Source organism: Mytilus edulis, chromosome 5, assembly GCF_963676685.1.
Source record: "Mytilus edulis chromosome 5, xbMytEdul2.2, whole genome shotgun sequence".
Lineage (NCBI taxonomy): Eukaryota > Metazoa > Mollusca > Bivalvia > Mytilida > Mytilidae > Mytilus > Mytilus edulis.
This window is the reverse complement of record NC_092348.1, coordinates 73,171,268-73,197,844: the sequence shown is the minus strand read 5'-3', so window position 1 is coordinate 73,197,844 and position 26,577 is coordinate 73,171,268. Positions and strand designations below refer to the sequence as shown.

Sequence of the window (26,577 nt, the reverse complement as noted above, 5' to 3'; positions counted from 1 at the left end):
TTGAAATAAGCCAATATATATAACTTCAGTATTAATAAACTCCATTGGAAATTTGCCAATAACTTCAGTATTAATAAACTCCATTGGAAATTTGCCAATAACTTAAGTATAATTGGAAATTTGCCAATAATTTTAGCATAATTAGAAATTTGCCAATTAATCAGTATAAGTACATATAAATCTTTGAAATTAAAACACAAAGTTTGAAACCACAAAAAGGAAGGTTTGGATTTATTTGGGGGTTATGGTCCCTTTGGTTAAGAATAAGTGGTCCCTTTGGTTTAGGAATAAATTTTGCCTGAAATGGTATCACAAGTTTCCACACCACAAAAGGATGGTTAGGATTGGAGTTGTGGAGTTATGACTCAATCTGTTTTAAAAGAGTTAGGGGCAAAAAAGGGGGAAAAACAAGGGTTTCCTGGTTAATGGACAATTCCTTTAGCTTTGTTTCTTTCTGTTGGTACTCTTTACTATTTGTTTGCTAGTTCTAGGATGAAATTTTTAAAACTGTTTCTAGAAAATTATTATTGTCTTGAGATCATTACCTGTAAATTTATTTTTAGAAGTAACAATTAATTAATATTAATTTTAACCATGACTGTATGTCATTTTATATTTTAATATTTTATGATGAATTTGAATGAGTACTTATTGTTGCAAACTCCATTAGGAATTTGAATTGAGATTATTTTTGAAATAAGGGAAAGGGGTAGGTGAATAAACTAGAGGCTCTCAAGAGCCTGTGTAGCTCACTTTGGTCTATGTGCATATTAAACAATGGACACAGATAAATTCATGACAAAATTGTGTTTTGGTAATCATGATGATTGATGTGTTTGTAGATCTAACTTTACTGGACATTCTTCTTGCTACAATTATCTCTATCTATAATGAACATGGCCCAGTAATTACAGTGGAAAATCTATTCTAAAAATTTACAAAAATTTACAAAAATTTATGAAAATTGTTAAAAATGACTATAAAGGGCAATAACTCCTTAAGGGGTAAACTGACAATTTTTGTCATGTTGACTTATTTGTAGATCTTACTTTGCTGAACATTATTGCTGTTTACAGTTTATCTCTATTTATTATAATATTCAAGATAATAACCAAAAACTGCAAAATTTCCTTAAAATTACTAATTCTGGGGCAGCAACCCAACAACAGGTTGTCCGATTGGTCTGAAAATTTCAGGGCAGATAGATCTTGACCTTAAAGATTATTTTACCTCTGTCAGATTTGCTCTAAATGCTTTGGTTTTAGAGTTATAAGCCAAAATCTACATTTTACCCCTATGTTCTATTTTTAGCCATGGTGGCCATCTTGGTTGGTTGGCCGGGTCACCGGACACATTTTTTAAACTAGATACCACAATGATGATTGTGGCCAAGTTTGGTTTAATTTGACCCAGTAGTTTCAGAGGAGAAGATTTTTGTAAAAATTAACACAGGACAACGCCGGACGCCGGTAGCCAAGTGATGAGAAAAGCTCACTTGGCCCTTCGGGCCAGGTGAGCTAAAAAATTAGACAGTTAAGTTTTCTCATTTGCATTGTTTCATAGTTTCATGTTGAGCTTTTTAATACAGACTATGTGGTAGGTTTTTTTTCTCATTGTTGAACCAGTATGGTTGCCTTTAATTGCTTAAATCCTGTTCATTTGAACATATTGATGGACAATTGTCTCATTGGCAATCAAGCCACATATCCTTACTTTTCATAATGAACATACCTAACTCCTTTAAAAGCATTTGTAACTTGTTGAACTTGTGGCCCACCATACACCATGACTACAGTAGGCCTTTTTTCTCCAGGTTCACAACCATAAGGTTCATAATATAGGCCGTGCAACTTGTATCCACATGTACTGTCAAAATTGAACAACTTTGGTGCCTGATACTCAGGACATGCTGTAGATTGAAAATATAAATAATATACACTCACTTGTCCATTGAATTAACTTTATTACATGTAGTTTCCTTACTAATAAAATTTATACATCTATCAAACACCAACAAAATTCCAAAAATTGTTGGCTTGTTGCAGTATAAAATTGGAGTTAAGTTTTAACCAGTTTGTTTCCATAAAGGTTGAACATTCAATGAATCAAATGTTAAGTAAAATCTAAGATCTTCAGAATTACTACTTGTTTTTTTCTCCAGAGTTCTGGATCAACAGGTCTCATTATAATAAAGGTCACATTATGATAAGTTCCTGAGTTGTTTAACCTTGGTGCAAACACAAACAATGACAATGTTTTTAAGAAGTGTTAATGTTATTACATGTACCTGTGGATAACATCAGAGTGCCGAGTGTTTCTGTGTAAACAATTCCTCTTCTTCCATGACAGAGCCGGAAGATTTTACTCATTGATGTTTGTTGTATAGAACTATAAACTGTCACAAAATAGCTACAATCCTAAAAATATTTGGAAAAAAAATCACTTTGTTTTTAAACCTTAATATTCATTACAATGATCAGACTAATTTTTTTAGAAATTGAAGAAAAAGATCTGTATATCATATATCCTTATTTTGTTATGCTTTGTTTCAAGCCTTTGCAAGGTCAGATGCCTTTTTTGTGTATTTGGAATGCTCTCATGACATTCGTCTCATTCATTTTCATCCAAGATTTCCTTTATGTCGTAATCATAATTAATCAAAGCGCTGTAAGCACCGTAGGCAGTTAACCAAAAACCAAGGCAAACATAATTACGAAAACTGTGGCAATGTTGCTTCAACATTTTTTAAAGATTTAAAAGAACAAACATTAAACATTCATATATAATTGTACATTTATGTTCATTTAATGAATTAATTATTAAGGCAAATAATTCATATTTTATTAAGGTTTTCAATAGCAACGCACATGACCATTCGTGGTCATGAGTCTTTCATGAGTCAGCAGTGGTACAAATTTGCAATGATTGCAGTTCTTCTAGTTGATCGTAATTGTTCGTATTAGTTGACTGTTAGTAGTTCAAGATGACTTTAGTACGAGCTTGTAAAAGTATGAATGGACTTGCTTCCATGGAAAGCAAACTGAGTTTGTGTTGTACAGTACAAAAGTTATGAGACACAAATCAGACAAATGTTTACTACTACAGGGATCAATGGTGAGGTCTGACTGACCTGTCCATAGTAAATGTAAACGACTCCCACCTTCACTCCAAATCAACGATGTCTAAGTTTGGAATAAAATGACAGGTGTTAGGGTCTAGCAAAGTGATATGCATATGTGTCACATATGAGATTGATCTTGTATGTCATTCAATCTTTTCTGAAATGACAAACAGGAATGAATATGGTTTAGGCGTTGGTATCTCAATCTTTTGCAAGTTTTAAAAACACACACAAGAGGGTGTGGGGTGACCATAGGGACTACCCCTATTTTTCATTTGATTTTTTATATTGTCCCATATATGAATATAATTATATGGTTTATGGGTGGGGATCTCGGCCGTTATCAAGTTTTCCAACAGGAGGGGTGGGGGACCCCAGTGACTTCCCCTATATTTCATTCGATTTGTTAAATTGTCCAATACATGAATATATATGGTTGAGGGGTGGGGATAAAGGAAATAAAGATATGAATGAATGAATGTTTCTAAGTTATCAAACAGGAGTGGGTAGGGTGACCTTAAGGACCCTCCCTATATTTCATTTGATTAGTGCTCATACATGAATATATATGGTTTAATTTAAAGGTTGGGATCTCGACTCTTTCCAATTTCTCAATCAGGTGACTGCAGGGACTCCCCCTATATTTCATTTAATTTAGAGTTGGGGATCCCAACTGTTTCAAAGTTCTTCAACATGAGGGGTAGGGTGACAACAGGGACTTCCCCTATATTTCATTAGATTTGTTATATAGTCTTATACATGAGTATATATGGTAAAGGGGTGATGATCTCGAATGTTTCCAAGTTCTCAAACAGGAGGGGGTACAGTGACCATAGGGACCCCCTTATAATTCATTTGATTTGTAATATTGTCCCATACATAAATATATACATTGTTTAAGATTGTGGATCTCGACCATTATATATTCTCAAACAGAGTGGCCCCACGAACTCCACCTATATTTCATATGATTTGTTATATTGTCCCATACATGAATATATATATATATAATTTAGGGGTGGGGATCTTGTCCTTTACCAAGTTTTGGTCATTTTTGTCTCTTGTGGATAGTTGTCTCATTGGCAATCATACCACATCTTTTTTTTATATAAGAAACTTCCAGCTATTTTAACTGACCTATCAAAATTGAAAAGGAAAAAATACCCCTTGAAATTGCAGTAATATGTTCAACTTGAAAAGCATTTGTCACAATGTATTGGATTTTCACATTAAAATTTGTGTACAAAATATTATCTGCTTTTTCTTTCTTTTTCATATAAGTCTTTTGGTTTTTAATTCTAGTGTTTATATTTATTAACATGCATAGATGCATAGATGTATTTTGTAACCTGTCTGGATTTTTTTAGTAGCCAAATCCGGGATTACCCTCATCCGCTTCCGGAATCGGATCCGATATTGTAATCTCGTGGCAGCCATTTTGGTTTCAATGTTGTTTTTGACAGATAGTGAGATACGATTTTACTCGGATTTACACATTATTTATCGGCGATTTTATGTATAAAGCTAGCGGTAGAACAAAATGAACATGGCTGTCATGAATAGTAATGATGAATATAAGTTTGAGATCGTTTATTAGGAAACTATGGTAAAAATGTTTGCAAAGTTATTTTTTTATATTATTTCAAGGTCCGTCGGGCATGTCGTGCGTAGCTAGTAACAAAGTAGAAAGTCCGACTGCAAAAGTGGAAGGTCACAGACCTTGGACCACCGCTAATTTAAACCCCTGCGTCCAAATTGAAAAGATACGAAAATTTCGTCTTCTTTTAAATTCAAAATTGCCGCCAACAGTTGAACTTATATACGTAGTTGACTACGTATTGTCGACAAACAATATTCCTACGACTTTTGCAATTTGGGAAATCTTAACTACTTGTCTTTAGAGATTTTCGGCGATTAGATATTTCATACATTTGTTCTTTGACATCTTAGCCAAAAGCTCAGAGGATAATAAACTACATAAGGATTCCTAATGTGCTCTACTTCCTATGTGCAAACTTCAAAACTTTTGGGAAAATCGACGATCATTTAAGGTTTTTCTGTAATATTTTTTGTAATTCAGAATGAAAAGTATAAAAAAAAACTGTCCAATAAGTTACAAATAATATAGTAGCCAGCTAAATTATAACAATGGCACGTATTTCAGCATTTATTGGGTAGCACACAAATCCAGAGTGCTCGCATAAGGCAGCTTAACTGCCTAAAAATAAATGCACATCCATGCAGAAACTGTCTTGTATATATATGAAAATAAGAGTTTACATTTTGACATTCCAAACTTACCGAACTTATGGTTATATTATGAGAAAATCCTTCTTCAGTCAACCGAACCACATTCTTTGGATTGTCATATGCTACACTATATCTGTAAAGACATAATCATTATACAGTGCATTACATCTGTAATGACATTATTAATATATCCAAAATGAGCTTGCATCAAGAGGTTTTATGTACAATTGAAATGTTTATAGTTAAGTGTTTTTCTCAACAGATGAAGATGAGGCATTTGTACCTGTCATAACAGGGCTCTCATTCATTAAACTCTTTTCATTAATCACTATCAGTACTGTGCTGCAACTTCAAATCCAGTATTTTGGTTGTTATTTTCCGAGTCTTGAGTTATAAAATTATGCTCAGAATTTTATGACCTCAAGTCCTGATATCCAACATGTACATTACACACAAATAATACAACTTATCAATTGATGTTTAATTGTGAAATATAGTGGGTATTTAAGTCATGAGATGTTGTGAAATATAGTGGGTATTTAAGTCATGAGATGTTGTGAACAATTGGTATTGAGGATTTGGCTCTGTTTCTTATATTCCACAAAACAACATTTGAGCAAATTGAAATTTATATTTTCAATTGTTAGGGGTCATGTTGAAAATTATATTTAAACAATCAAGACTTGTGACATAATTTTCTTTCAACATGTGTTTATTGATTATTGATAATCTATAATCGAGGGAGGGGGCAATACTCTTTATGTTAACCTGTTTTGGCCCTTTTCAAGGTGTTGTTAACTGTTATTTGAGATAAATTAAAGCTGTTAACTGTTTTTAACCCACTTTGTTAACTGTTATCAGCATTTTTACATTTTTTGTTAACTGTTTTTGCTGAAATCAAGGTGTTGTTAACATGTTAACGGACCCCCTATTTCCCCTCCTCTTAATCAGTTACACTGCATACCATAAATAGTATAAATTGATAAAATAATGCTGTTGTTTACCATGAGTATCTTGTAAATTAAATTATATTCTTTCCCATTTTTTCCTTCCAAAGTCATAACAATTTTATTTTATTTCAGGTAGTACTGTAACAGTTAAATGTATCAAGTACAAGTATCTCAGTTTGTAATTTCATACGTCAAAACATTCAACAATTAAATAACAACTTAGAACCTCAATTAAATAATTATTCATACATTCAACATGTTCAAAGAACTTACAAATGTGTTTCTAATACAGAATCCTTCAAACCAATAAAATATACGACTTTCTTGTCTGTGTCAACCCAGATCTAATAAGAAAAGAAACATTTTATACAATAATCATTTTCATGTTAAACATAATTTAAGTTGATATTCAGAATGTAAAAAAATAATTTAATATATGTGCAATAAAATTGAACAAAGTGTAGACTTTTTCTGGAGGTATCATGTTATCAATGCATAGAATATGTTTCAAAATTTCTCTCATGTAAATAGACAGTTCATGATACTGTCATTTCATTCCAAAACCATGAACTAACTCCTTTTTCTCAAATCAGGCATATAAATTTTAAAACCATGGAAATCCTGCTACAAATAAATATGCAATTCTTGCAAGTAAGGCCCTGGTAATTATTGTGACTCTCTCTTTTGTGGTCTGTCCATTCATTGAATTTAGAGTTTATGTTGAAATTTTCCATGGTGACTTTCACATGTGCTTTTTGTTTCCCACATGTTTTTGTTTTCTATTTTTGTTCTCATTTACCCAATAACTCTATCTATTCATACTATTGATCAAAATGTTATTCTCTTCAAGTATTGATACTTGTCTTGAAAAACAATAATTCGAAAGAAAAAAATGGTATGAGTCTTGTATTTTAGCATAGGTCATGTAGGTTATCTCCTTGTAATTTTAATTTTGCAGGATTCTGAAAATTGAAACCAATGGCTTGTTTATGACCTCTTATTTTCATTTCATTAATTCACTCATGCCACCTCTAACCATGTAACTGCATAATAAAGTAACAATACCTGTTTATTTATAACCTCCCAATCACCACTTGTTAAGGGGGTTTCCTCTATTATATCAGGTTCTAAAACATCTGAAAATAGTCTATGTCTTAAGAACTGTTTCATTAAAATATACATAGAACCGTATATAGCACTTCCAATTCTCACATATGGGTTGTTTTCAAATACTTTTTTGTGTTTTGTTATGAAAAATAAAAGAAATTAAAAACTTGCCCATATGATATCAATATTCATAGATTTTGTAAGTATAGCTAAACACGAAATTAAATATTTGAAGAATTCAAAATTTGTATATGCTTACTTATATCATGTATATGAGGACAAAAAAAGAAATCTATTATCCATGAAAATACAATTCTTCTTTAATTCAAGAAAAATTGAATAAATACACAGTATTGAATCCTCTGACCACTGTCAAATATTAAATGTGGCAGATGTTGCAACAGAAAATTTATTATCAAAATTAAATCAAATTTTAGATTTCATTTTCTAACTTTAACTATGTCTTTCAAAAAATTTATAGAATAACTTTCAACTTACCTTCTATCAAATCTAAAGCACTTTTGTAATTATCACAGTTTTTCAGCTTTGATGTTACTTTGTACAAATGTCTGTACCCTGATTTTTCAGTGGACCAAACAAAGACTACTTCTGAACTACTTTGGGTTGGTAAAAAGTGAAGATTATCATGGACCTGAAAGACAAAAAAGATTTTAGAATTAGGTCATCACAGTCATGGGAAATATTTGTGTAGAATCACATCCACCTTCAAACAAAATATGAGTTCCCAAAGAAAATTTGAAAATTTATAGAAAATAGTAATAAATGAAAATTATATTTAAAGCATAAGTACAAATGTATGTGTCTCTTTATCTATTTCTAGATATATTTTTCATACCACACTGCACTAAGTGTGATAAGAAAGAAGTGATACGAACATCTGCATTAATTTGATTGGTTATTCAATATCTAAGACAATATTACGGCATTTTCATTAGCTATTTGTAAGGTCATTGATGACTTTCAAAGGTGAAGATGAAGTACATTATGTCCATTGCAACTGACATAAATGATTTTTTCAATAATTTATATACAAAACAAGCATACTTTTCACCTGACAATATTCTTTTTGTCAAACTTTATTACATTCTGAAGTGTACAAAAAGTCTTAAAATGTCTGATGTTAAAGTTTCACACAGGAAAAGGACATATGACATCATATTGAAATGTGCAAAAGAGTAGATCAACGATTCACAGAATGTTTGGTTTAACACAATGAGAGTGTTGGTCATAACAGATTACATGTTATAATCTTTGAATCATATGCTTCAACAAAAGAGAAAAATAACAGTTTAATTAAGGTCTTTCCTTTTTCTATAAGGAAAGACCTTACTGTATTTCTTCTGATTATTATTAAGGTCTTTCCTTTTACTAAAGGGAAAGACCTTACTGTATTTCTTCTGATTATTATTATTATTATTATTCTTCTTGTTCCGCCAAACTTTGACAAAATTTCCCTCCGTAACCGTAAGACGTGTCGATTTCATGTTCACACTTTGTATCGGTGTCATGAATACCTATCCGGAACTCACCCTGTGAGTCGAAATATTTTGTCGGTTCGGAGTAATCCCTCCGAAACCCAAAAACCTTGTTATCGTTCCAACACCGTAACCGCAATAGGTAGAAAAAAAATGAAGGGTGAAATTTGTTCAGGACCAGACCCCGGTTCTTCGTTACATTTGGATCGAAAAGATTCAACGACTCATTGGTAGGGTTATGCCCCTATGAAAATTAACCGGTGTCGGTTGGCCACCAAAACTCAGAGACCGTAAGTCGTAGACACATAGGATCTTCACCAATCATCATCATTTCATGTATCTTTAAAAAATACCTCAAGGTCAAATTTGTATGTTGACCTTGACCTTTGACCTAACACCTTGTTATGGGATAATCTCAGAAAGCATTATACTTACAGAAGTTTTAAATGGTGGAAAATGTTTGGGTCATTATGGCGCAACTTTGTTACATTTTGACCAAAGAGATTTGACCTTTCTATAAGGGGCATAACCCCTGTTTTAGGTTTTTGAAAAGACAAAATCAGCTTTTACTATATAACCAAAGGTCCTAGACCCTTGGGGTCTTCAGTAATGGCATTGGGGACCAATGACCTTGACAAAGGTCAAAAGGTCAAAGGTCAAGGTCATGTCCCAGACAGCGAATTTAGTGTTTTTAACCTTATTTAAAGGATTTTTAGTGTGTTTTCGAGCTTTTTAAGGTTGACCTTGACCTTTTCAATACATTCTACGTCTGTTGGAACATGTATTTTACATTAAAAAAGGAAAGACCTCTCAATTGTTCAAGAACAATTGACAGTTTAATTATTAAGGTCTTTCCTTTTTCTATAAGGAAAGACCTTACTGTATTTCTTCTGTTTATTATTATTATTCTTTTTCCGCCAAACTTTGACGAAGTTAGCAGCCTAAACCGTAAGACGTGTCGCTTTCATGTTCTCACTTTGTATCGGTGTCATGAATACCTATCCGGAACTCACCCTGTTAGTCGAAATATTTTGTCGGTTCGGAGTAATCCCTCCGAAACCAAAAAACCTTGTTATCGTTCCAACACCGTAACCGTAATAGATAGAAAAAAAACGAAGGGTGAAATTTGTTCAGGACCAGACCCCGGTTCTTCGTTACATTTGATTCGAAAAGATTCAACGACTCATTGGTAGGGTTATGCCCCTTTGAAAATTAACCGGTGTCGGTGGACCACCAAAACTCAGAAACCGTAAATCGTAGAGACCTAGGATCTTCACCATTCATCAACAATTCATGAGACTTTCAAAAATACCTCAAGGTCAAATGTGTATGTTGACCTTGACCTTTGACCTAACACCTTGTTATGGGATAATCTCAGAAACCATTATACTTACAGAAGTTTTGAATAGTGGAAAATGTTTGGGTTATTTAGGCGCAACTTTGTTACATTTTGACCAAAGAGGTTTGACCTTTCTGTAAGGGGCATAACCCCTGATTTAGGTTTCTGAAAAGACAAAATCAGCTTTTACTATATAACCAAGGGTCCTAGACCCATGGGGTCTTCAGCAATGACATTGGGGACTAATGACCTTGACAAAGGTCAAAAGGTCAAAGGTCAAGGTCATGTCCTATATAGCGAATTATGTGTTTTTGACCTAATTTAAAGGATTTTCAGTGTGTTTTAAAGCTTTTTAAGGTTGACCTTGAACTTTGACCTTACCACTTTTTAGTCGATATCTCAAAAACGATTGTACTTACAGAAATAGTAAACAGTGAAAAATGTTTAGGTGACTGAGGCACATCTTTTTTACATTTTGACCGAAAGTATTTGACATATTCTCAAGGGGCATAACCCCCGTTAACGGTTTCTGAAAAGGTAAAATTAGCCTAAACTCTTGAACAAAAAGTCCTAGACCCATGGGGTCTTTTACAATGACATTGGGGACTAATAACCTTGACAAAGGTCACAAGGTCAAAGGTCAAGGTCATGTCCTATATAGCGAATTATGTATTTTTGACCTAATTTAAAGGATTTTCAGTGTATTTTAAAGCTTTTCAGTACATTCGACGTCTATTGGAACATGTATTTTACATTACAAAAGGAAAGACCTCTCAATTGTTCAAGAACAATTGACATTTTAATTATTATTCTTCTTGTTCCGCCAAACTTTGACAAAATTTCCCTCCGTAACCGTAAGACGTGTCGCTTTCATGTTCACACTTTGTATCGGTGTCATGAATACCTATCCGGAACTCACCCTGTGAGTCGAAATATTTTGTCGGTTCGGAGTAATCCCTCCGAAACCCAAAAACCTTGTTATCGTTCCAACACCGTAACCGTAATAGGTAGAAAAAAAACAAAGGGTGAAATTTGTTCAGGACCAGACCCCGGTTCTTCGTTACATTTGGATCGAAAGGATTCAACGACTCATTGGTAGGGTTATGCCCCTATGAAAATTAACCGGTGTCGGTTGGCCACCAAAACTCAGAAACCGTAAGTCGTAGACACCTAGGATCTTCACCATTCATCATCAATTCATGTGACTTTGAAAAATACCTCAAGGTCAAATGTGTATGTTGACCTTGACCTTTGACCTAACACCTTGTTATGGGATAATCTCAGCAACCTTAATACTTTCAGAAGTGGTGTATAGTGGAAAATGTTTGGGTCATTAATGCGCAACTTTGTTACATTATGACCGAAGAGATTTGACCTTTCTGTAAGGGGCATAACTCTTGTTTTAGGTTTCTGAAAAGGCAAAATCAGCTTTTACTACATGACCAAAGGTCCTAGACCCATGGGGTCTTCAGCAATGACATTGGGTACTAATGACCTTGACAAAGATCAAAAGGTCAAAGGTCAAGGTCATGTCCCATATAGCGAATTATGTGTTTTTGACCTTATTTAAAAGATTTTCAGTGTGTTTTAAAGCTTTTCAATACATTCTTCGTCTATAGGAACAAGTATTTTACATTACAAAAGGAAAGACCTCTCAATTGTTCAAGAACAATTGACATTTTAATATATTAATGTTTTTAGTCATTCTCACATAGTTCAAAAAGTGAAAAGTTTATGGAAGTCGGACGCCAAATGTAGTACATCTGATATGAAATCTTTCTAACATATGCCTCAACAAAGTGGAAAACAACAGCAAGATATATTTTAATATTGACGATAAAAAAAATCAACAAAACATAATGATTAGTTTGGAAAAATTTGGAAATCTCTCGTAAAGTTTCTTTCTAAATTATGCTGGAAACTTTTTAAAATGCATTTTTTTAACATTTTTTTCTTTACGTAATATATTATCCTGTATCATAATAATTGATTTGTACGCTACTTTCATTGTAATGTTTTTCACTAAAAACGTACAATAGAGGTGTATGTTCCGGAATTTACTGAGTATTGCCAGAATGCCATGCGATAACTTTACAGAAAGGCATGTGATAACAATCGTAGCATGTGATAAATTTTTCATATCAGCCCGTCAAACACAATTTCGGAAAAATATGGAATTCAAGTAAATACAATGCTATTATCATTCTGTAAAAATTATATGTTATTCGCACATGAAAAAATCCCTCCTACTCAAATTATGCAAATTAGCGGCCACAAAAATGTTCAATCAATTAATGAATATTGTAGTGCTTCCTTGGATCAGCAACAAGAAATGTCTCATATTTTATCAAATGTCGGTAGTGGTGGTATCTCAAAACATCTTGAACAGAAAAAAGGAACTGATCAAAACAATAATATTGATGACATGCCATCTGATGATGATGACCAATTACTATCAGCATCACAAGAAGCTGAATTAGGCCTTGTTTTGAAAGATATTACTAATTACGAGTCAAATGACGTCAAAAAACCAACTGAAATACCTGAAATAGTCCATGAAAACTACAAAGACAAGACTATTCATATGTTTTCTGGGGCTAATATAACTGGAAACATAACAATTAACTTTTCAGCATAATTCAACATATTATATTAAAATACATTAATCTTTTGTTTTTCTTCTCTGTTTAGCCATATAAGAGAAGTATTATTTTTATTCAGTTTTCTGTAAACTTTTCACTTTTTGAAGTTCTACTTGATTAAATTACTTAAAAGGATCAATATATTAAACTTATTTTTCTCCATTGTTGAAGCATATGATAAAAAGATCATAACATGGCATTTTTCATATCGCATGTATTATCAGCCCTCGGTTCAATATCAGCCCTTGAGCCATGCGGCTCTTGGGCTGATATTGAACTTAGGGCTGATAATACATGCGATATGAAAAATGCCATGTAATAATCTGATAATATCAACTCTCATTATTAAGTTTAAATAGTAACAAGAGGCTCTCAAGAGCCTGAATCGCTCACCTGGTAAACAATGCCTTATTGAACATATTGAACCATGCCAGGCAAACATGTACAGCTAACAATTCTTCAATATTACAAATATATATGACTTACTGTTTATAAATAAAGAAAATGAGACCAAAACACAAACACTTAAAACTTAGCAATGGACTGTGAAAATGAGGTCAAGTTCAAATAAAACCTGCGTAACAGACATATAGATCATAAAATATTTTCATACACCAAATATAGTTGACCTAATGCATAAAGTATTAAAAAAATAGACCAAAACTAAAAAAGTTAACTTTGACCACTGAATTATGAAAATGAGGTCAAGGTTAGATGTCACCTGTCAGCTAAACATGTACACCTTACAATCATTCTATATTCTATTTAAAGTAAGGGCGGCCATGTTTTTTGACGGATCAAAAATCGAAGCACACACTTTGTGCAGGATAATCTAAGGAACTATCATGCTAAGTTTCATCCAAATCCATTCAGTAGTTTCAGAGGAGAAGATTTTTTAAAGTTAGCAAATATGATGAACAAATTGTGAAAAATTGTCATTAAAGGACATTTACCCCTTAAGGGGTCAATTGACAATTTTGGTCATATTAACCTATTTGTAGATCTTACTTTGCTGATCATTTTTGCTGTTTACAGTTTATCTTTATCTATAATGATATTCAAGATAATGACCAAAAACTGCAAAATTTCCTTAAAATTACCAATTAAGTGGCAGCAACCCAACAATGGTTTGTTTGATTCGTCTGAAAATTTCAGGGCTGATAGATCTTGACCTAATGAACATTTTTACCCCATGTCAGATTTGCTCTAAATGCTTTCGTTTTTGAGATATAAGCCAAAAACTGCATTTGACCCCTATGTTCTATTTAAAGTAAGGGCGGCCATGTTTTTTGACGGATCAAAAATCGAAGCACACACTTTGTGCAGGATAATCTAAGGAACTATCATGCTAAGTTTCATCCAAATCCATTCAGTAGTTTCAGAGGAGAAGATTTTTTAAAGTTAGCAAATATGATGAACAAATTGTGAAAAATTGTCATTAAAGGACATTTACCCCTTAAGGGGTCAATTGACAATTTTGGTCATATTAACCTATTTGAAGATCTTACTTTGCTGATCATTTTTGCTGTTTACAGTTTATCTTCATCTATAATAATATTCAAGATAATGACCAAAAACTGCAAAATTTCCTTAAAATTACCAATTAAGTGGCAGCAACCCAACAATGGTTTGTTTGATTCATCTGAAAATTTCTGGGCTGATAGATCTTGACCTAATGAACATTTTTACCCATGTCAGATTTGCTCTAAATGCTTCCGTTTTTGAGATATAAGCCAAAAACTGCATTTGACCCCTATGTTCTATTTAAAGTAAGGGCGGCCATGTTTTTTGACGGATCAAAAATCGAAGCACACACTTTGTGCAGGATAATCTAAGGAACAATCATTTTAAGTTTCATTCAAATCCATTCAGTAGTTTCAGAGGAGAAGATGTTTGAAAAATTGTTAACGACGACAGACGACGACGACGACGACGGACGCCAAGTGATGAGAAAAGCTCACATGGCCTTTTACGCCAGGTGAGCTAATAATAAACTTGCTAAAGGCTGGTTTATTACTATAATGAAATTAAATAAATCAAGTTGATATCAAGCGATATCCCATTTTCACTCATTATGAAACCTTTACTTATCAATCACCCATTATTAAGAAGTAGGTTAATATCATAAGTCATAAGTACTGTCATAAAAACTTACATTAACCCAAACATCTGAAAAATCTTCATATATCACTTGTAAAGGGGGATAATTCATGTTGTAGTCATAATCTGACATCTCAACATCTGTATCCATGGCAACAGGAATAAAACATTCCATAGGAATGAGAATTAAGGAAAGACGCATCTGCGGACGATTCATCAACTGTGCATACACACTGAAAATAGATGAATATCTCAATAACTAAAATGATTATCAGGGAATGTTTTACAAAACTATAATTTCAAAACATATATATACCAAAGTGTCAAGTCAATTTCAAAATTTGGTGGAGACATTATCAAATTGACAAGACTGCAGTTATCATGAAAGTAGCTACTACTAATCAAGTGTCTTACCTCATAATCCAGTGTGCAGCCTTTGGAGCAGGATCTCTTACCCTTCAAAGCACCTAAGATAGACCCCAGATTTCAGTGGTGTTCCTATTGCTCAGTCTTTAATTTTCAATGTTCTGTTTTGTGTTCTGTTGTTTGTCTGTTTATTTTATTCTTAGCCATAGCATTTTTAGTTTATTTTCAACAGGTTAGTTTGGATGTCCCTTTAGTATATTTGGCTCTCTTTCCTGTCTATGAAATGTTTATTAAGTTACCATCACGTATCTAGTCTGGCCTAACTTTGTATTGACTAACAGTCAGTCAAGCCTGCCAAACTATGTACTAACTTACTATTTACAATCAGGTGTCCAACCTGCCCTAACTATGTATTCCATCCATGGGAAGAATGTACATAATGGTTCATATAACTGTTTTTCTATAATATTATCCTGTATCTGAAATTAAAAAAAAAGTCATACAGAAGTATTGAAAGGTTTAATACATTGAAAACAAGCGAAACTGTGAGCTACTGCTCATTGAAAATACCCCTGCCCAAATAATTCTATAAAAAGGAAGTTGTAGAGTGATGAATCTGAAAACACATCACACTGTATTGCTGACTCATATAAACCCTTAAACCAAATTTCAGAAATCCTTTGAATGTAGTTTCTGAGAATGATGCGACGAAAATTTCCCTTGGACGGATGGACAGACCAACAGACGAACGAATGGACAAACAGAGGTAAAACAGTAAACCCCCACTTGTTTTTTTAAAGCAAGAGAATAAATATATTAGCATAAAATATTCTGTTCACAAACACATACCAAAAACATGAAAAGAAATGTGAATTTTTTTAAAATGTTAAAACACTGGATATATAATAAGTGCTATCCCATTTAAACTCATATACTACACATGGATTGCACCCAAGTAGAGAATGGTGGGGTCATCTAAGTTATATCTTGATGACAATCATCACATCTCTTTGTTTCCACCAAAATTGCAATGCAAAAATGGGAGAATGCAAAAAAAAAAACAATGAGAAAAAAAACTTCAATAGTTCATAGATACCTGTATTTTTACTTTTTCATCAAGATTTAATGATTAAAATATTGATTTTACAAAAGTGTCACATTAAATTACCTGATCATCTTCTCCAACTACAAACTCCACCAGTTTCAATGAACTTCTGGCATTAACAGTACCTATTAAAACATAACCAAACAAATTAAACACAGACACATACTAGTATCGATTCTTTAATTTTTTAAGAAAAAATGTATTCTCATAGATATTTGATTTGTGCTTTTGCCAAAGTCTACATACAAGTGTATAGTAAATGTGTACCTTTTTTAATCTTTCTTCAGTGTTATAAGAGTGTTGAATGCAAAATAAATAAGACATTGTTAATATATTTTTTAGATTAATAACTAGGATTTTATATTGTATACTGCATATTTCCACTGCAAAGAGTCCGAGAATGAAACAACAAATAGTTATTGGTTCAAGTTTTCGTTATCTACAACTCTGATACATTAATAAATAATACTAGAACACATTGATGACATTAAGGGTCTATAAGTGAATTTAAGTACCTACACCTTATTTTTAGCCAGGGTTTTTAGTATTCCTTATCATTTTGATGTTTTATATTTGTTTTATTATAAAAACAGTTTCTGCCTTAAAAATCATACAAACCTGCCCTGGGATACCTGTATTCATCCACACCTTTGACATCAGATGGAGAGAAAATACTAAGAATTTCTACTTCTGATTCATCGACTTCCTCATATAAAATTCTATAATGGTTTGATTTTTTAGTATCTGGTTCCCACCAATAACCTGTATACCTGTCAAACTCTTCCTGCACAACAAAGGATGGAACTCCTGCTGTCATAGGGTCAGCAGCCAGACTACTTAAACCTAAATGTAATAAAAAAAAAATCAGTAACAGCTGAATCTTTTTTGCTATGAAGGTTTTTGGTGGGTTTTTTTTATTATCGTAAACATGTTTGCAAGTAGGCACTTTTTGTTTGATTGCAATAATAATGTATATGGATCCCAAGCATATAGTCTACTTTCATTCAACAATACAATAGTGTGCTAATAGTTGACAGATATCATAGCCATTGCTTGCTCTGTATTCCTAGTTAATCAATGTTCTAAAGACTGGAAATGAATGGATTTAAACATTATGTCCCTGGTGTACAAGCATATTTTATATACATTTGTACTATGTAAGTGATTAAAAGTCTATAAGAGCAATCAACTCTTTATTGTTCATTTTCTAATTCAAAAGTTTGCATTCTCTACAGGAATGTAAATAACATTGTATGATAGTACTTTTGTTTTTCTTTATATTCATTTATACATATAATGCAGAAGAAACAACAACATTTACCTTTGTGTGCAAATGTTAGTCTGCATTCCTGGTGTGTAACTGTGTTAGTCACCCAAATATCATTACAATGTACAAAAGCGACTAAGTCAGTATTCTTAGGACAAAGTTTAGGGTCTAGCCTGGCTCCTGTAGTACTGGTATTAATAAATAATGGTAATATGGTTTCTTCTGACTATAAAAAAAAATATATAAATCAGATATGAATTATGGAAGATAGGTGTGACATCAATAAGAGAGGAACCAAAAACCACATTTGCATAAAGCCTTCAATAATTTGTGAGCGAATATCATATAGTCAGCTTAAAACTATTTTGAAACAGACAATATGTCAATGAATGAAACGCAGACATTGCAAAATAAATTTATAAAATTTTTTATTGTTTTTATACATCACAGGAAAAATATAATCTTGCACTCTAATACAATATTCGTGATATTACACAAATTTTTGTTAACTATTTTTTCTTTCACTTCTTTTTAACTTGAAATCTGTGAACCAAATTAAGACTGAATTGCTAAATATCACTACCAGCAGTTATAGATGAATTTCACCCAGAATTGGAATTCAAACTTTTTGGCACATACTTTTTTTTAACTTCTTGAGACAGAAAAAAATAATGGCAAAATTCTGTATTATTTTACTCTTTTAACTCATTCGCCCCCAAGACATTTTTGGGAAATCAGGCATTTTCGAAAATTTGCAAACATATGCAAATTATATGCAAATGAGCAAACTCCTGATGCTGTAACTGATGCTCATCTATTAAACTACTTATTGGGATTTTTGGGGCGGATGGCATGGGTGGGGGGTGGGGTGGAAGGTGTAATATTTTCTCGTGGGTTTGAACCCACCCCCAGTGAAAAATGGTAATTTTCCGTCTATTTTCCGATTTCAAAACGACCTTCAGAGGTGAACACCGACAAGACTGTGTTTTTTTTGTCATTCAAGTATTACCCTATAGTTACAGTAGTCCATTCATGCTAGCTGGGAGTATATTGGACTTCAGTGTCTTGCTTGGGAATTATTATTGTCAAGTCAGGTCTGCCTAAATGTCCGTTTTTATGGATTTTTGACAAAACGGTGACCTAGATTTTACAGACTAGATTCCTATTGGCCATATTATACCTCGTTTTGTTCCTATACCACCTATGCATGCATATATGATAATAGTTTTTACCAACAGTCACTTCCAGTTACGTAGTGGCCATCAAAAGATGCCCATCCCCACCTGATTTTGGCTACTTTTCATGTTTTTCCGATTTTGAACTCTTAAACGGCTTTCAAAGTGCCAAATTTTCACGAACAGACATCTGAGAAGAGTTGATGGACCATGAACTGCTTGGTTGAAGTCCCTGCTATCATGACAGTTCAGTTGGGGCAGTTCAAAAAAAGTATGGAGGGTCATACGGGCCATCAAATAATGGTTGTCGCCATCACGCCTACAGGCGGGATTGGGGGTTAAAGGGTTAAATTATTTGATTGAAATTTTTTTATTTGGCTTCTGTTAAGCTTGAGGGTCGTTTTGGGGTGTAAAACTGACTAAAACACTCTTTAGAGGTTGAAAATCGTGAAATTTTTTTTTTACTTTAACTCGTTCGCCCCCAAGACATTTTTGGGAAATCAGGCATTTTCGAAAATTTGCAAACATATGCAAATTATATGCAAATGAGCAAACTCCTGATGCTGTAACTGATGCTCATCTATTAAACTACTTATTGGAATTTGGGGGCGGATGGCATGGGTGGGGGGTGGGGTGGGAGGTGTAATATTTTCTCGTGGGTTTGAACCCACCCCCAGTGAAAAATGGTAATTTTCCGTCTATTTTCCGATTTCAAAACGACCTTGAGAGGTGAACACCGACAAGACTGTGTTTTTTTGTCATTCAAGTATTACCCTATAGTTACAGTAGTCCATTCATGCTAGCTGGGAGTATATTGGACTTCAGTGTCTTGCTTGGGAATTATTATTGTCAAGTCAGGTCTGCCTAAATGTCCGTTTTTATGGATTTTTGACAAAACGGTGACCTAGATTTTACAGACTAGATTCCTATTGGCCATATTATACCTTGTTTTGTTCCTATACCACCTATGCATGCATATATGATAATAGTTTTTACCAACAGTCACTTCCAGTTACGTAGTGGCCATCAAAAGATGCCCACCCCCACCTGATTTTGGCTACTTTTCATGTTTTTCCGATTTTGAACTCTTAAATGGCTTTCAAAGTGCCAAATTTTCACGAACAGACATCTGAGAAGAGTTGATGGACCATGAACTGCTTGGTTGAAGTCCCTGCTATCATGACAGTTCAGTTTGGGCAGTTCAAAAAAAGTATGGAGGGTCATACGGGCCATCAAATAATGGTTGTCGCCATCACGCCTACAGGCGGGATTGGGGGTTAAAGGGTTAATCCAGGTCTAGGAAACAAAAATGAGGTTCAAAAAAGTGACTCATGTAAATATAGAATATAAATTGCTCTTCAAAGGTTTGGAGTAAAACTCACCAATACATTTGAATCTACACATGAAAACAAACTATTGCATGCGGGGAAAACAAATTTTCCATCAGACATATCGTACGATGTGACACCATACGTTCCTAGTCTTTTTCTTTCACGTAACAACTGCTCTTCTCTGGAAAGCTGACCATTACTTAATGATGCCTATTAAAATAAACAACGAATGAAATAATAAATAATTGTTGGAGAGTATGGTATTTATTTCAAAAGTTATCTTAAATACCATGTACAATGATGATTTTCATTTTGCATGATTAGTTAACACATAATATATTTGCAGCTGCCAGGTAAATGTGTTTTTTTACAAAGTGAAAACGAAAACAAGTGTTCTTTGAATAACTAAGTGTTTGAAAGCACATTCAATGGACCTTGTGTTATTCTGATGTTTCAAACAGAACTTTGGATAAGTTAACTGCACCATATCAGGGTATTTCAATGTGCCTGTCCAAAGCAATTTATAACTCAAATTGGATGGCAATAAGTGGCAATTTGTGTATACATGTAGCTATTACCTAATGTGTTTTACTGATATGTGTCTTTTAAAAATATTTTAGTACAACTTGTAAATTTATGGTATACGAACTACTGTAAACCAACTTATTTTCGCGAGCGATTTATTTTCGCGAGGAGAAAAATATCGCGAATAAGTAAATCGTTATTAATCTACATCAAGTAAATAAGAAAATTGCGAATTTTAAAAGGCGCGAAATGGACTAGAATTGGTAAAACGCGAAATAAAGTATCCGCGAAAATAAGTTGGTTTACAGTATTCTTGAACTGTATGCTGTCCTCCAGATGTCTTTGTCTGGTGTTTTTTTGTTTGTGTGTTTTAGAGCTGAGGTCTCAATTTTAAACACAATACATCTCTTTTTCTTCATAACTGATTCAATTTGATTGCAAGACAGTATTTCAGAAATTGGACTGTAAAAATGTGTCTGGTGAAAGTTCTAAAAATCTGTTAATTTTTTTTTAACAGACATGACAGATGTAAGTATAATAGAAAGGTGTATGAATTGATTAATTCTACATATTAGAATACCTGGAAAGAATCTAAAAGATTTTTCCACTGCAATCCTGGAACAATTTCTGTTGTTGCCTTTGGTATATCTACGTATAAAAGTGTGTTCTCTCTACAATTCTGTGGAATTCCCAGGAAATAAAGTCGTGTATGGGGTCCATGTTGAGTTTCTACAGTTCTAAAGGTGAAACTACTGGGAACTCTACTGGCTAGTGTCAATAAAAGTTTTCTTTTCTGTTTGATATCATGGCGTAGCATGTCCCAGGATCTAGGTGCTGATGGTTGTTTATGTTTTGGCGAATCAGAAGTGGCTAAATCACTAGAGTCCATCATCATTTCTGTTGCCATGGCAAGAATTATGTGTAAGTATAAACTCTACTGGTGGGTTTCTGGCATATTCAGTTAAAACTCTACAAATAGACAAAAAGACATTAAATCTGAACTCTACAAATAAGATTTATATGGTATTCACATACACTTGTTTGTTTGTTGTAATCAAATGTCTGAAATTGATGAATTGGGTTTACATACTTGTCTAATTTCCAAATTTTTATGTACAATGCTATATCTAAAGGAAGTCATTCAATCATAAAAATGTAGCTACAGCTAGGGTGAATTTTGCTTTGTCCACCGGCCCACCATGGGAGTGGGCACCGGGTGGGCAAAATTACTACCTTGTCCACTCTGCCCACCCATAGAAGTGGGCATGTAATTTCTTTTGTTTAATCTAAAGACTTGCAAGTACAATCACTTGTCACTGGGACAGGATAAGTATGATACACCTTATCACTAATCCTGGCTGACCTGGCCGCTTGAACTTTTGACGCATACAACAATCACTTTTCCATTGTGGTGTCAAATATTTTGTTTTATGACGTCAAAATTTTACGTGAACCTGTGTGATATCCAGTAATGGCAGACAAATAGCTATACACCTTATCGCTATTTAGTCCAATCTGGGAAAAACAGTCGTTTATACAACTTCCTGTTTGGGTGAGGCTTCCGAAAAATAGAGGTCATCAGTAGTGAAATGAGGGAAGAAAAACTTTAAAAAGCGATCATTAGTAAACTTAAATAGATTAGATCTGTTTAGATTAGATAAATTTCTTTTAATTTTTATTATTTTTTTTTTTAACTTTTCCATGTTTTCATATCATTTTAATTACCCGATTAACCAATTACATTCTATACATTGATTCTTTAATATTTTTAAAGCGCCACCTACAATATCTTAGTACAAAGGAGAAACTACATTAGTGATAATAATTTTACAAGAGAGGATAATTTACAAGAGAGATTACCCCTTCATTACGACAAAGATTGAAGATACATGTAAGTCCACTTTAAAAAAAAATTTAAATTGAAGTAAATATTTATTTTCTTAGAAGTATTTACAATAGTTTAAACAGTTCTCATTAAAAAGTATCATGCATGATGCACTGTTCAAACAGGGTCCCAGATAGCTTCAACTGGATGAAAAAGTTGTGTAATTTCAGAACTTATCCGGAATGGAATAAATAGCGATTAGGTGTATTGGGACAGGATGCCGATCGACCAAGTATGATTGGGTCAGGATGTCAGGCTGATGATAACAGCTCTTATGAAAACATCAATTAGTGATGGTGCAGCAGTTACTGTTACACTAGCTGACATTTAACAATGTTTAATAAGCAAACTTTAAAATTTTAAAAGTAATTTTATCAAAATTTTTTCATTTCAAGAAAGATGTTTAGGTTTAAAAGCTGCCTGTCTATAGCACAAAAAATTATAATTATATCATGGCATACCCTTCAAGTATGGATCATTTTTTTATAAATACGTATATTTATATGCGTTCTTAGAAATTTTTCTCATGACTTGAACTGTTGAAATAACGATTAGATATTAGATAATTTTAACGGATTCTTGTGTGATGTTGTTGTTATTTGAATTTATCTTCCCGTTGACATTTGAGAACTAAAGAAATAAATGCATCATATATATATGGTAAATTTCTAACTTTGTACGATTTTCAGGACAAACTGTTCTGTTGACAAAAGAGAAAAACTTTGGAGTGACCAACTACAATAAAATACAAAACATACACGGACTGAAAATGTTTCCGGGTTTACATCCTTTTTTTCACAACATGGCTATTTACACACATATATAAAGACTATAACAACTATCTTCGATTTTAATGATTTATCTTTCAGAAAATCTTTTTAAAAAACCTTCCTGATGCATTTGTTTCTTATACTATATTTGGGCACACGTCTTGATGTATAAGGTGTGTTTGAATAAACATCTTTAGGTACTTGTGCATACCTGTCAACCTATAAAATGAAAATGCATCGAAAAATTAAACAGTTTCACATGTTCCAATGGTTTAGTATTAACTTAATTAGAATTACGAATTTGCCGGTATTTCAAAGGAAAATCACGTATGAAATCAGTCTAAAGGCTTAGGAATCCGTGAAAAAGGGGTCATTTTCGGAATTCCCGGATTATTTAACGACACAGCGGGTATCCCGGGTGACCTGTCAGAGTGAAATGTGCAATTTTCGATCGTATTTTTTAAAAATTATTTTTCAACATGTAAATGCAGATCATGAGTAAAATGTGTTTTTTCATATTTGTTACGACTGAATATTTTAAGACAGAATCATTTTTCATCTGTTTGGTTTTTTTTTTGTCTAACTTCGCATTACACGGGGAGATAACTCAGATAAAGTAACTTTTATTATGGAAAATGTTATGAACTAACCTATTTCATCGGATGTAACAGTAAAGTGAGTCCCGTGATCCAATGCTTCTATTTCTTACTGAAAATATATAAAAAAATACTACATGTAGCTTCTCATATCTTATCTTAAAACTACATCGTTAAGTTTTCTTTTAATCACATAAAATTGAGTTTTCCATGCATATGCAAAAATGTGAATGACAATTTTACATAACCTGCAGCGTGGATCATATAGTTTTTTTTTACGCTGCAGGTTATGCATGTGAATGACAATTTTACATCACCAGCATCGTGGATCACATAGTCGTTTTTTCACGCTGCAGGTTATGCATGTGAATGACAATTTTACATAACCTGCAGCGTGGATCATATAGTCGTTTTTTCACGCTGCAGATTATTCGAATGACAATTTTACATAACCTGCAGCGTGGATCATATAGTCGGTTTTTTTTTCACGCTGCAGATTATTTGAATGACAATTTTAGATAACCTGCAGCGTGGATCATATAGTCGTTTTTTCACGCTGCAGATTATTTGAATGTCAATTTGACATAACCTGAAGCGTGAAAAAACAACTATGTGATCCACGCCTTTTCCCTTCTACATATTGGTAAATTATTTAATAAAATTATATCGACAATCCAAATATACACGATAGACAAACTGACATCATCATGCGATATCGGAGGCTGGTAAATAACTTGATAACATATCATTCGCAAAAATAAGAAGGAAATTTAACCGATGAAAGCTGTTTATTCAGTGGTTGTCATTTGTTGATGTGGTTCATAAGTGATTCCTGTTTTTCGATCGTTTTTTTCTCCTCATATGGATAAGACCGATGTTTTTTCCCCAGAATTTTTTAATAGTTATACACTTGTCCTTTTAAGGGTCATGTGTAGCTTGCTGTTCGGTGGAAGCTTATGCCTCGTGCTGTAGGCTGTACTTTGACCTATAATGGTTTACTTTTTACTAATTGCGACTTGGATGGAGAGTTGGTTCATTTGCACTCATACCACATAAATTATTCTTATATCTATTAGCATTGTATTTGAACAATTTACCCTTTTGTCGAAATAAATCTTCTGCTAGAAATCATCACATGCTTGAACTTTTACACATTCTCAATAATAGCAAGCTCTGCGCGAAGTGTAGAAAATTAGAAAAGCTAGAAATTCATACACAACTAAAAGTGGATGCTTGTGCCTTGCTCTGTAATTGTCAATGTAAATGTGGATGTACTGACTTTCTTCATCTTGTAGAGAACATTAGTAGAAAACTTTGCTCAGTTTGCGTTGCATGTTAGACGTAATACACTATTATTAACATTACCGGTGAATAAAGAAAAAGGGTTGCTTGCAACCACTCAGTCAAAGGCGTAAATTGTTTTTTGTTTTAGATTTTAAAAAGTGTGAGAAACATTTAGAGGGTGTTATATACACCAATATATTTATTCTACTCTGAAACCTGTCCAGAGGTGTGCCTTTCAAAGGCAGGATATTCATACAAGACAATGGCGGAAAAAGATTTTTAAAAAAAGTAATGAAGTTTATTTTTTTTTTAATGTTTTGAGAGATCATGAATGAGGAGTTTAAAGAAGAACAGATGGGGTTGCTGTCAGAAATCAAGGAACAACATTAGACAAAAATGGTGAAAGAAGACGGAAAATTCAGCTCATGTTACAGAAACTTGATTGAACCGTGATGAAGAAATAGATTGTACAATAGTAGGATCGTTTTTTTTTCTGTTTGACCATGTTGACTTTGTTATGTTTTTCTGAGTCGCAGCAGTGTCAGAGTGACATATTAGTGTTGTACTTGACTTACTTTTATTGTTAAAAATACAAATTTCATTGTATGAAACTGTTACATCAGAACAAAGAACGTGTTAAAAATAAAAATAAGCATAAACTTTATATATAAATGTTTTCCATCCAAGGAACAAAAATAAGCAGGGGCCTAGAAATCCATAATCCCTAAAATTTGGCCTGAAAATTAGCATTGCTGGTTTTTTTGGTCGGTCCCATACCGTGAATGCATATTCAACTGATAAAGGGGCGGATGCAGGAATTTTCGAAAGGGGGGGTGCTAACCCAGGGCACCCAGGGCAAAAGGGGGGGTGCAAAACATATGTCCCGATACAAATGCATTGATCGGCAAAAATAAAGGGGGGTGCGCACCCCCGGAACCCCCCTCCCCCCCCTGGATCCGCCACTGCTTATATACAATTTTGAAATGATTAATATAAAATGTAAAAGTGCAACATCACTTTAGATGTAGCATCGTACATATCCCCATTTATATTAAGGACAAAACAAGCAATGATTATTTATATTTTCTAAGGAAAAAAGTTATTGTTATAAAATATTATTATTTTATTTTTGAAATATGATTTTATTATATTATGTTTACGGTAACACTCTGATCAAAGTAATATTTCTTGTTTGTGTATGTTAATATAGTAACATTTCGTATTTGTTTATGTTATTCTATCGATCAGTTTTAATAATCAATGGCAAT

General features: G+C 33.2%; 1 protein-coding gene across 1 annotated transcript in view; it reads right to left on the bottom strand.

Moving 5' to 3' along the window:
• Positions 1–23,354, bottom strand: part of LOC139524427 (dipeptidyl peptidase 9-like) — a 31,387-nt gene extending 8,033 nt beyond the window's left edge. Inside the window, exons 1-14 of the mRNA XM_071319203.1 lie at positions 23,333–23,354; positions 21,355–21,743; positions 20,301–20,459; positions 17,798–17,969; positions 17,095–17,319; positions 16,540–16,601; positions 15,747–15,850; positions 15,061–15,238; positions 7,927–8,080; positions 7,387–7,457; positions 6,595–6,665; positions 5,423–5,504; positions 2,288–2,417; positions 1,732–1,909 (exon numbers count right to left, since the gene is read on the bottom strand). Coding sequence (XP_071175304.1) covers positions 1,732–1,909; positions 2,288–2,417; positions 5,423–5,504; positions 6,595–6,665; positions 7,387–7,457; positions 7,927–8,080; positions 15,061–15,238; positions 15,747–15,850; positions 16,540–16,601; positions 17,095–17,319; positions 17,798–17,969; positions 20,301–20,459; positions 21,355–21,681 — 1,913 coding nt within the window. The 5' untranslated portion in view covers positions 21,682–21,743; positions 23,333–23,354. The remainder of the gene's footprint in view (positions 1–1,731; positions 1,910–2,287; positions 2,418–5,422; positions 5,505–6,594; positions 6,666–7,386; positions 7,458–7,926; positions 8,081–15,060; positions 15,239–15,746; positions 15,851–16,539; positions 16,602–17,094; positions 17,320–17,797; positions 17,970–20,300; positions 20,460–21,354; positions 21,744–23,332) is intronic.
• Positions 23,355–26,577: the final 3,223 nt, after the last annotated feature.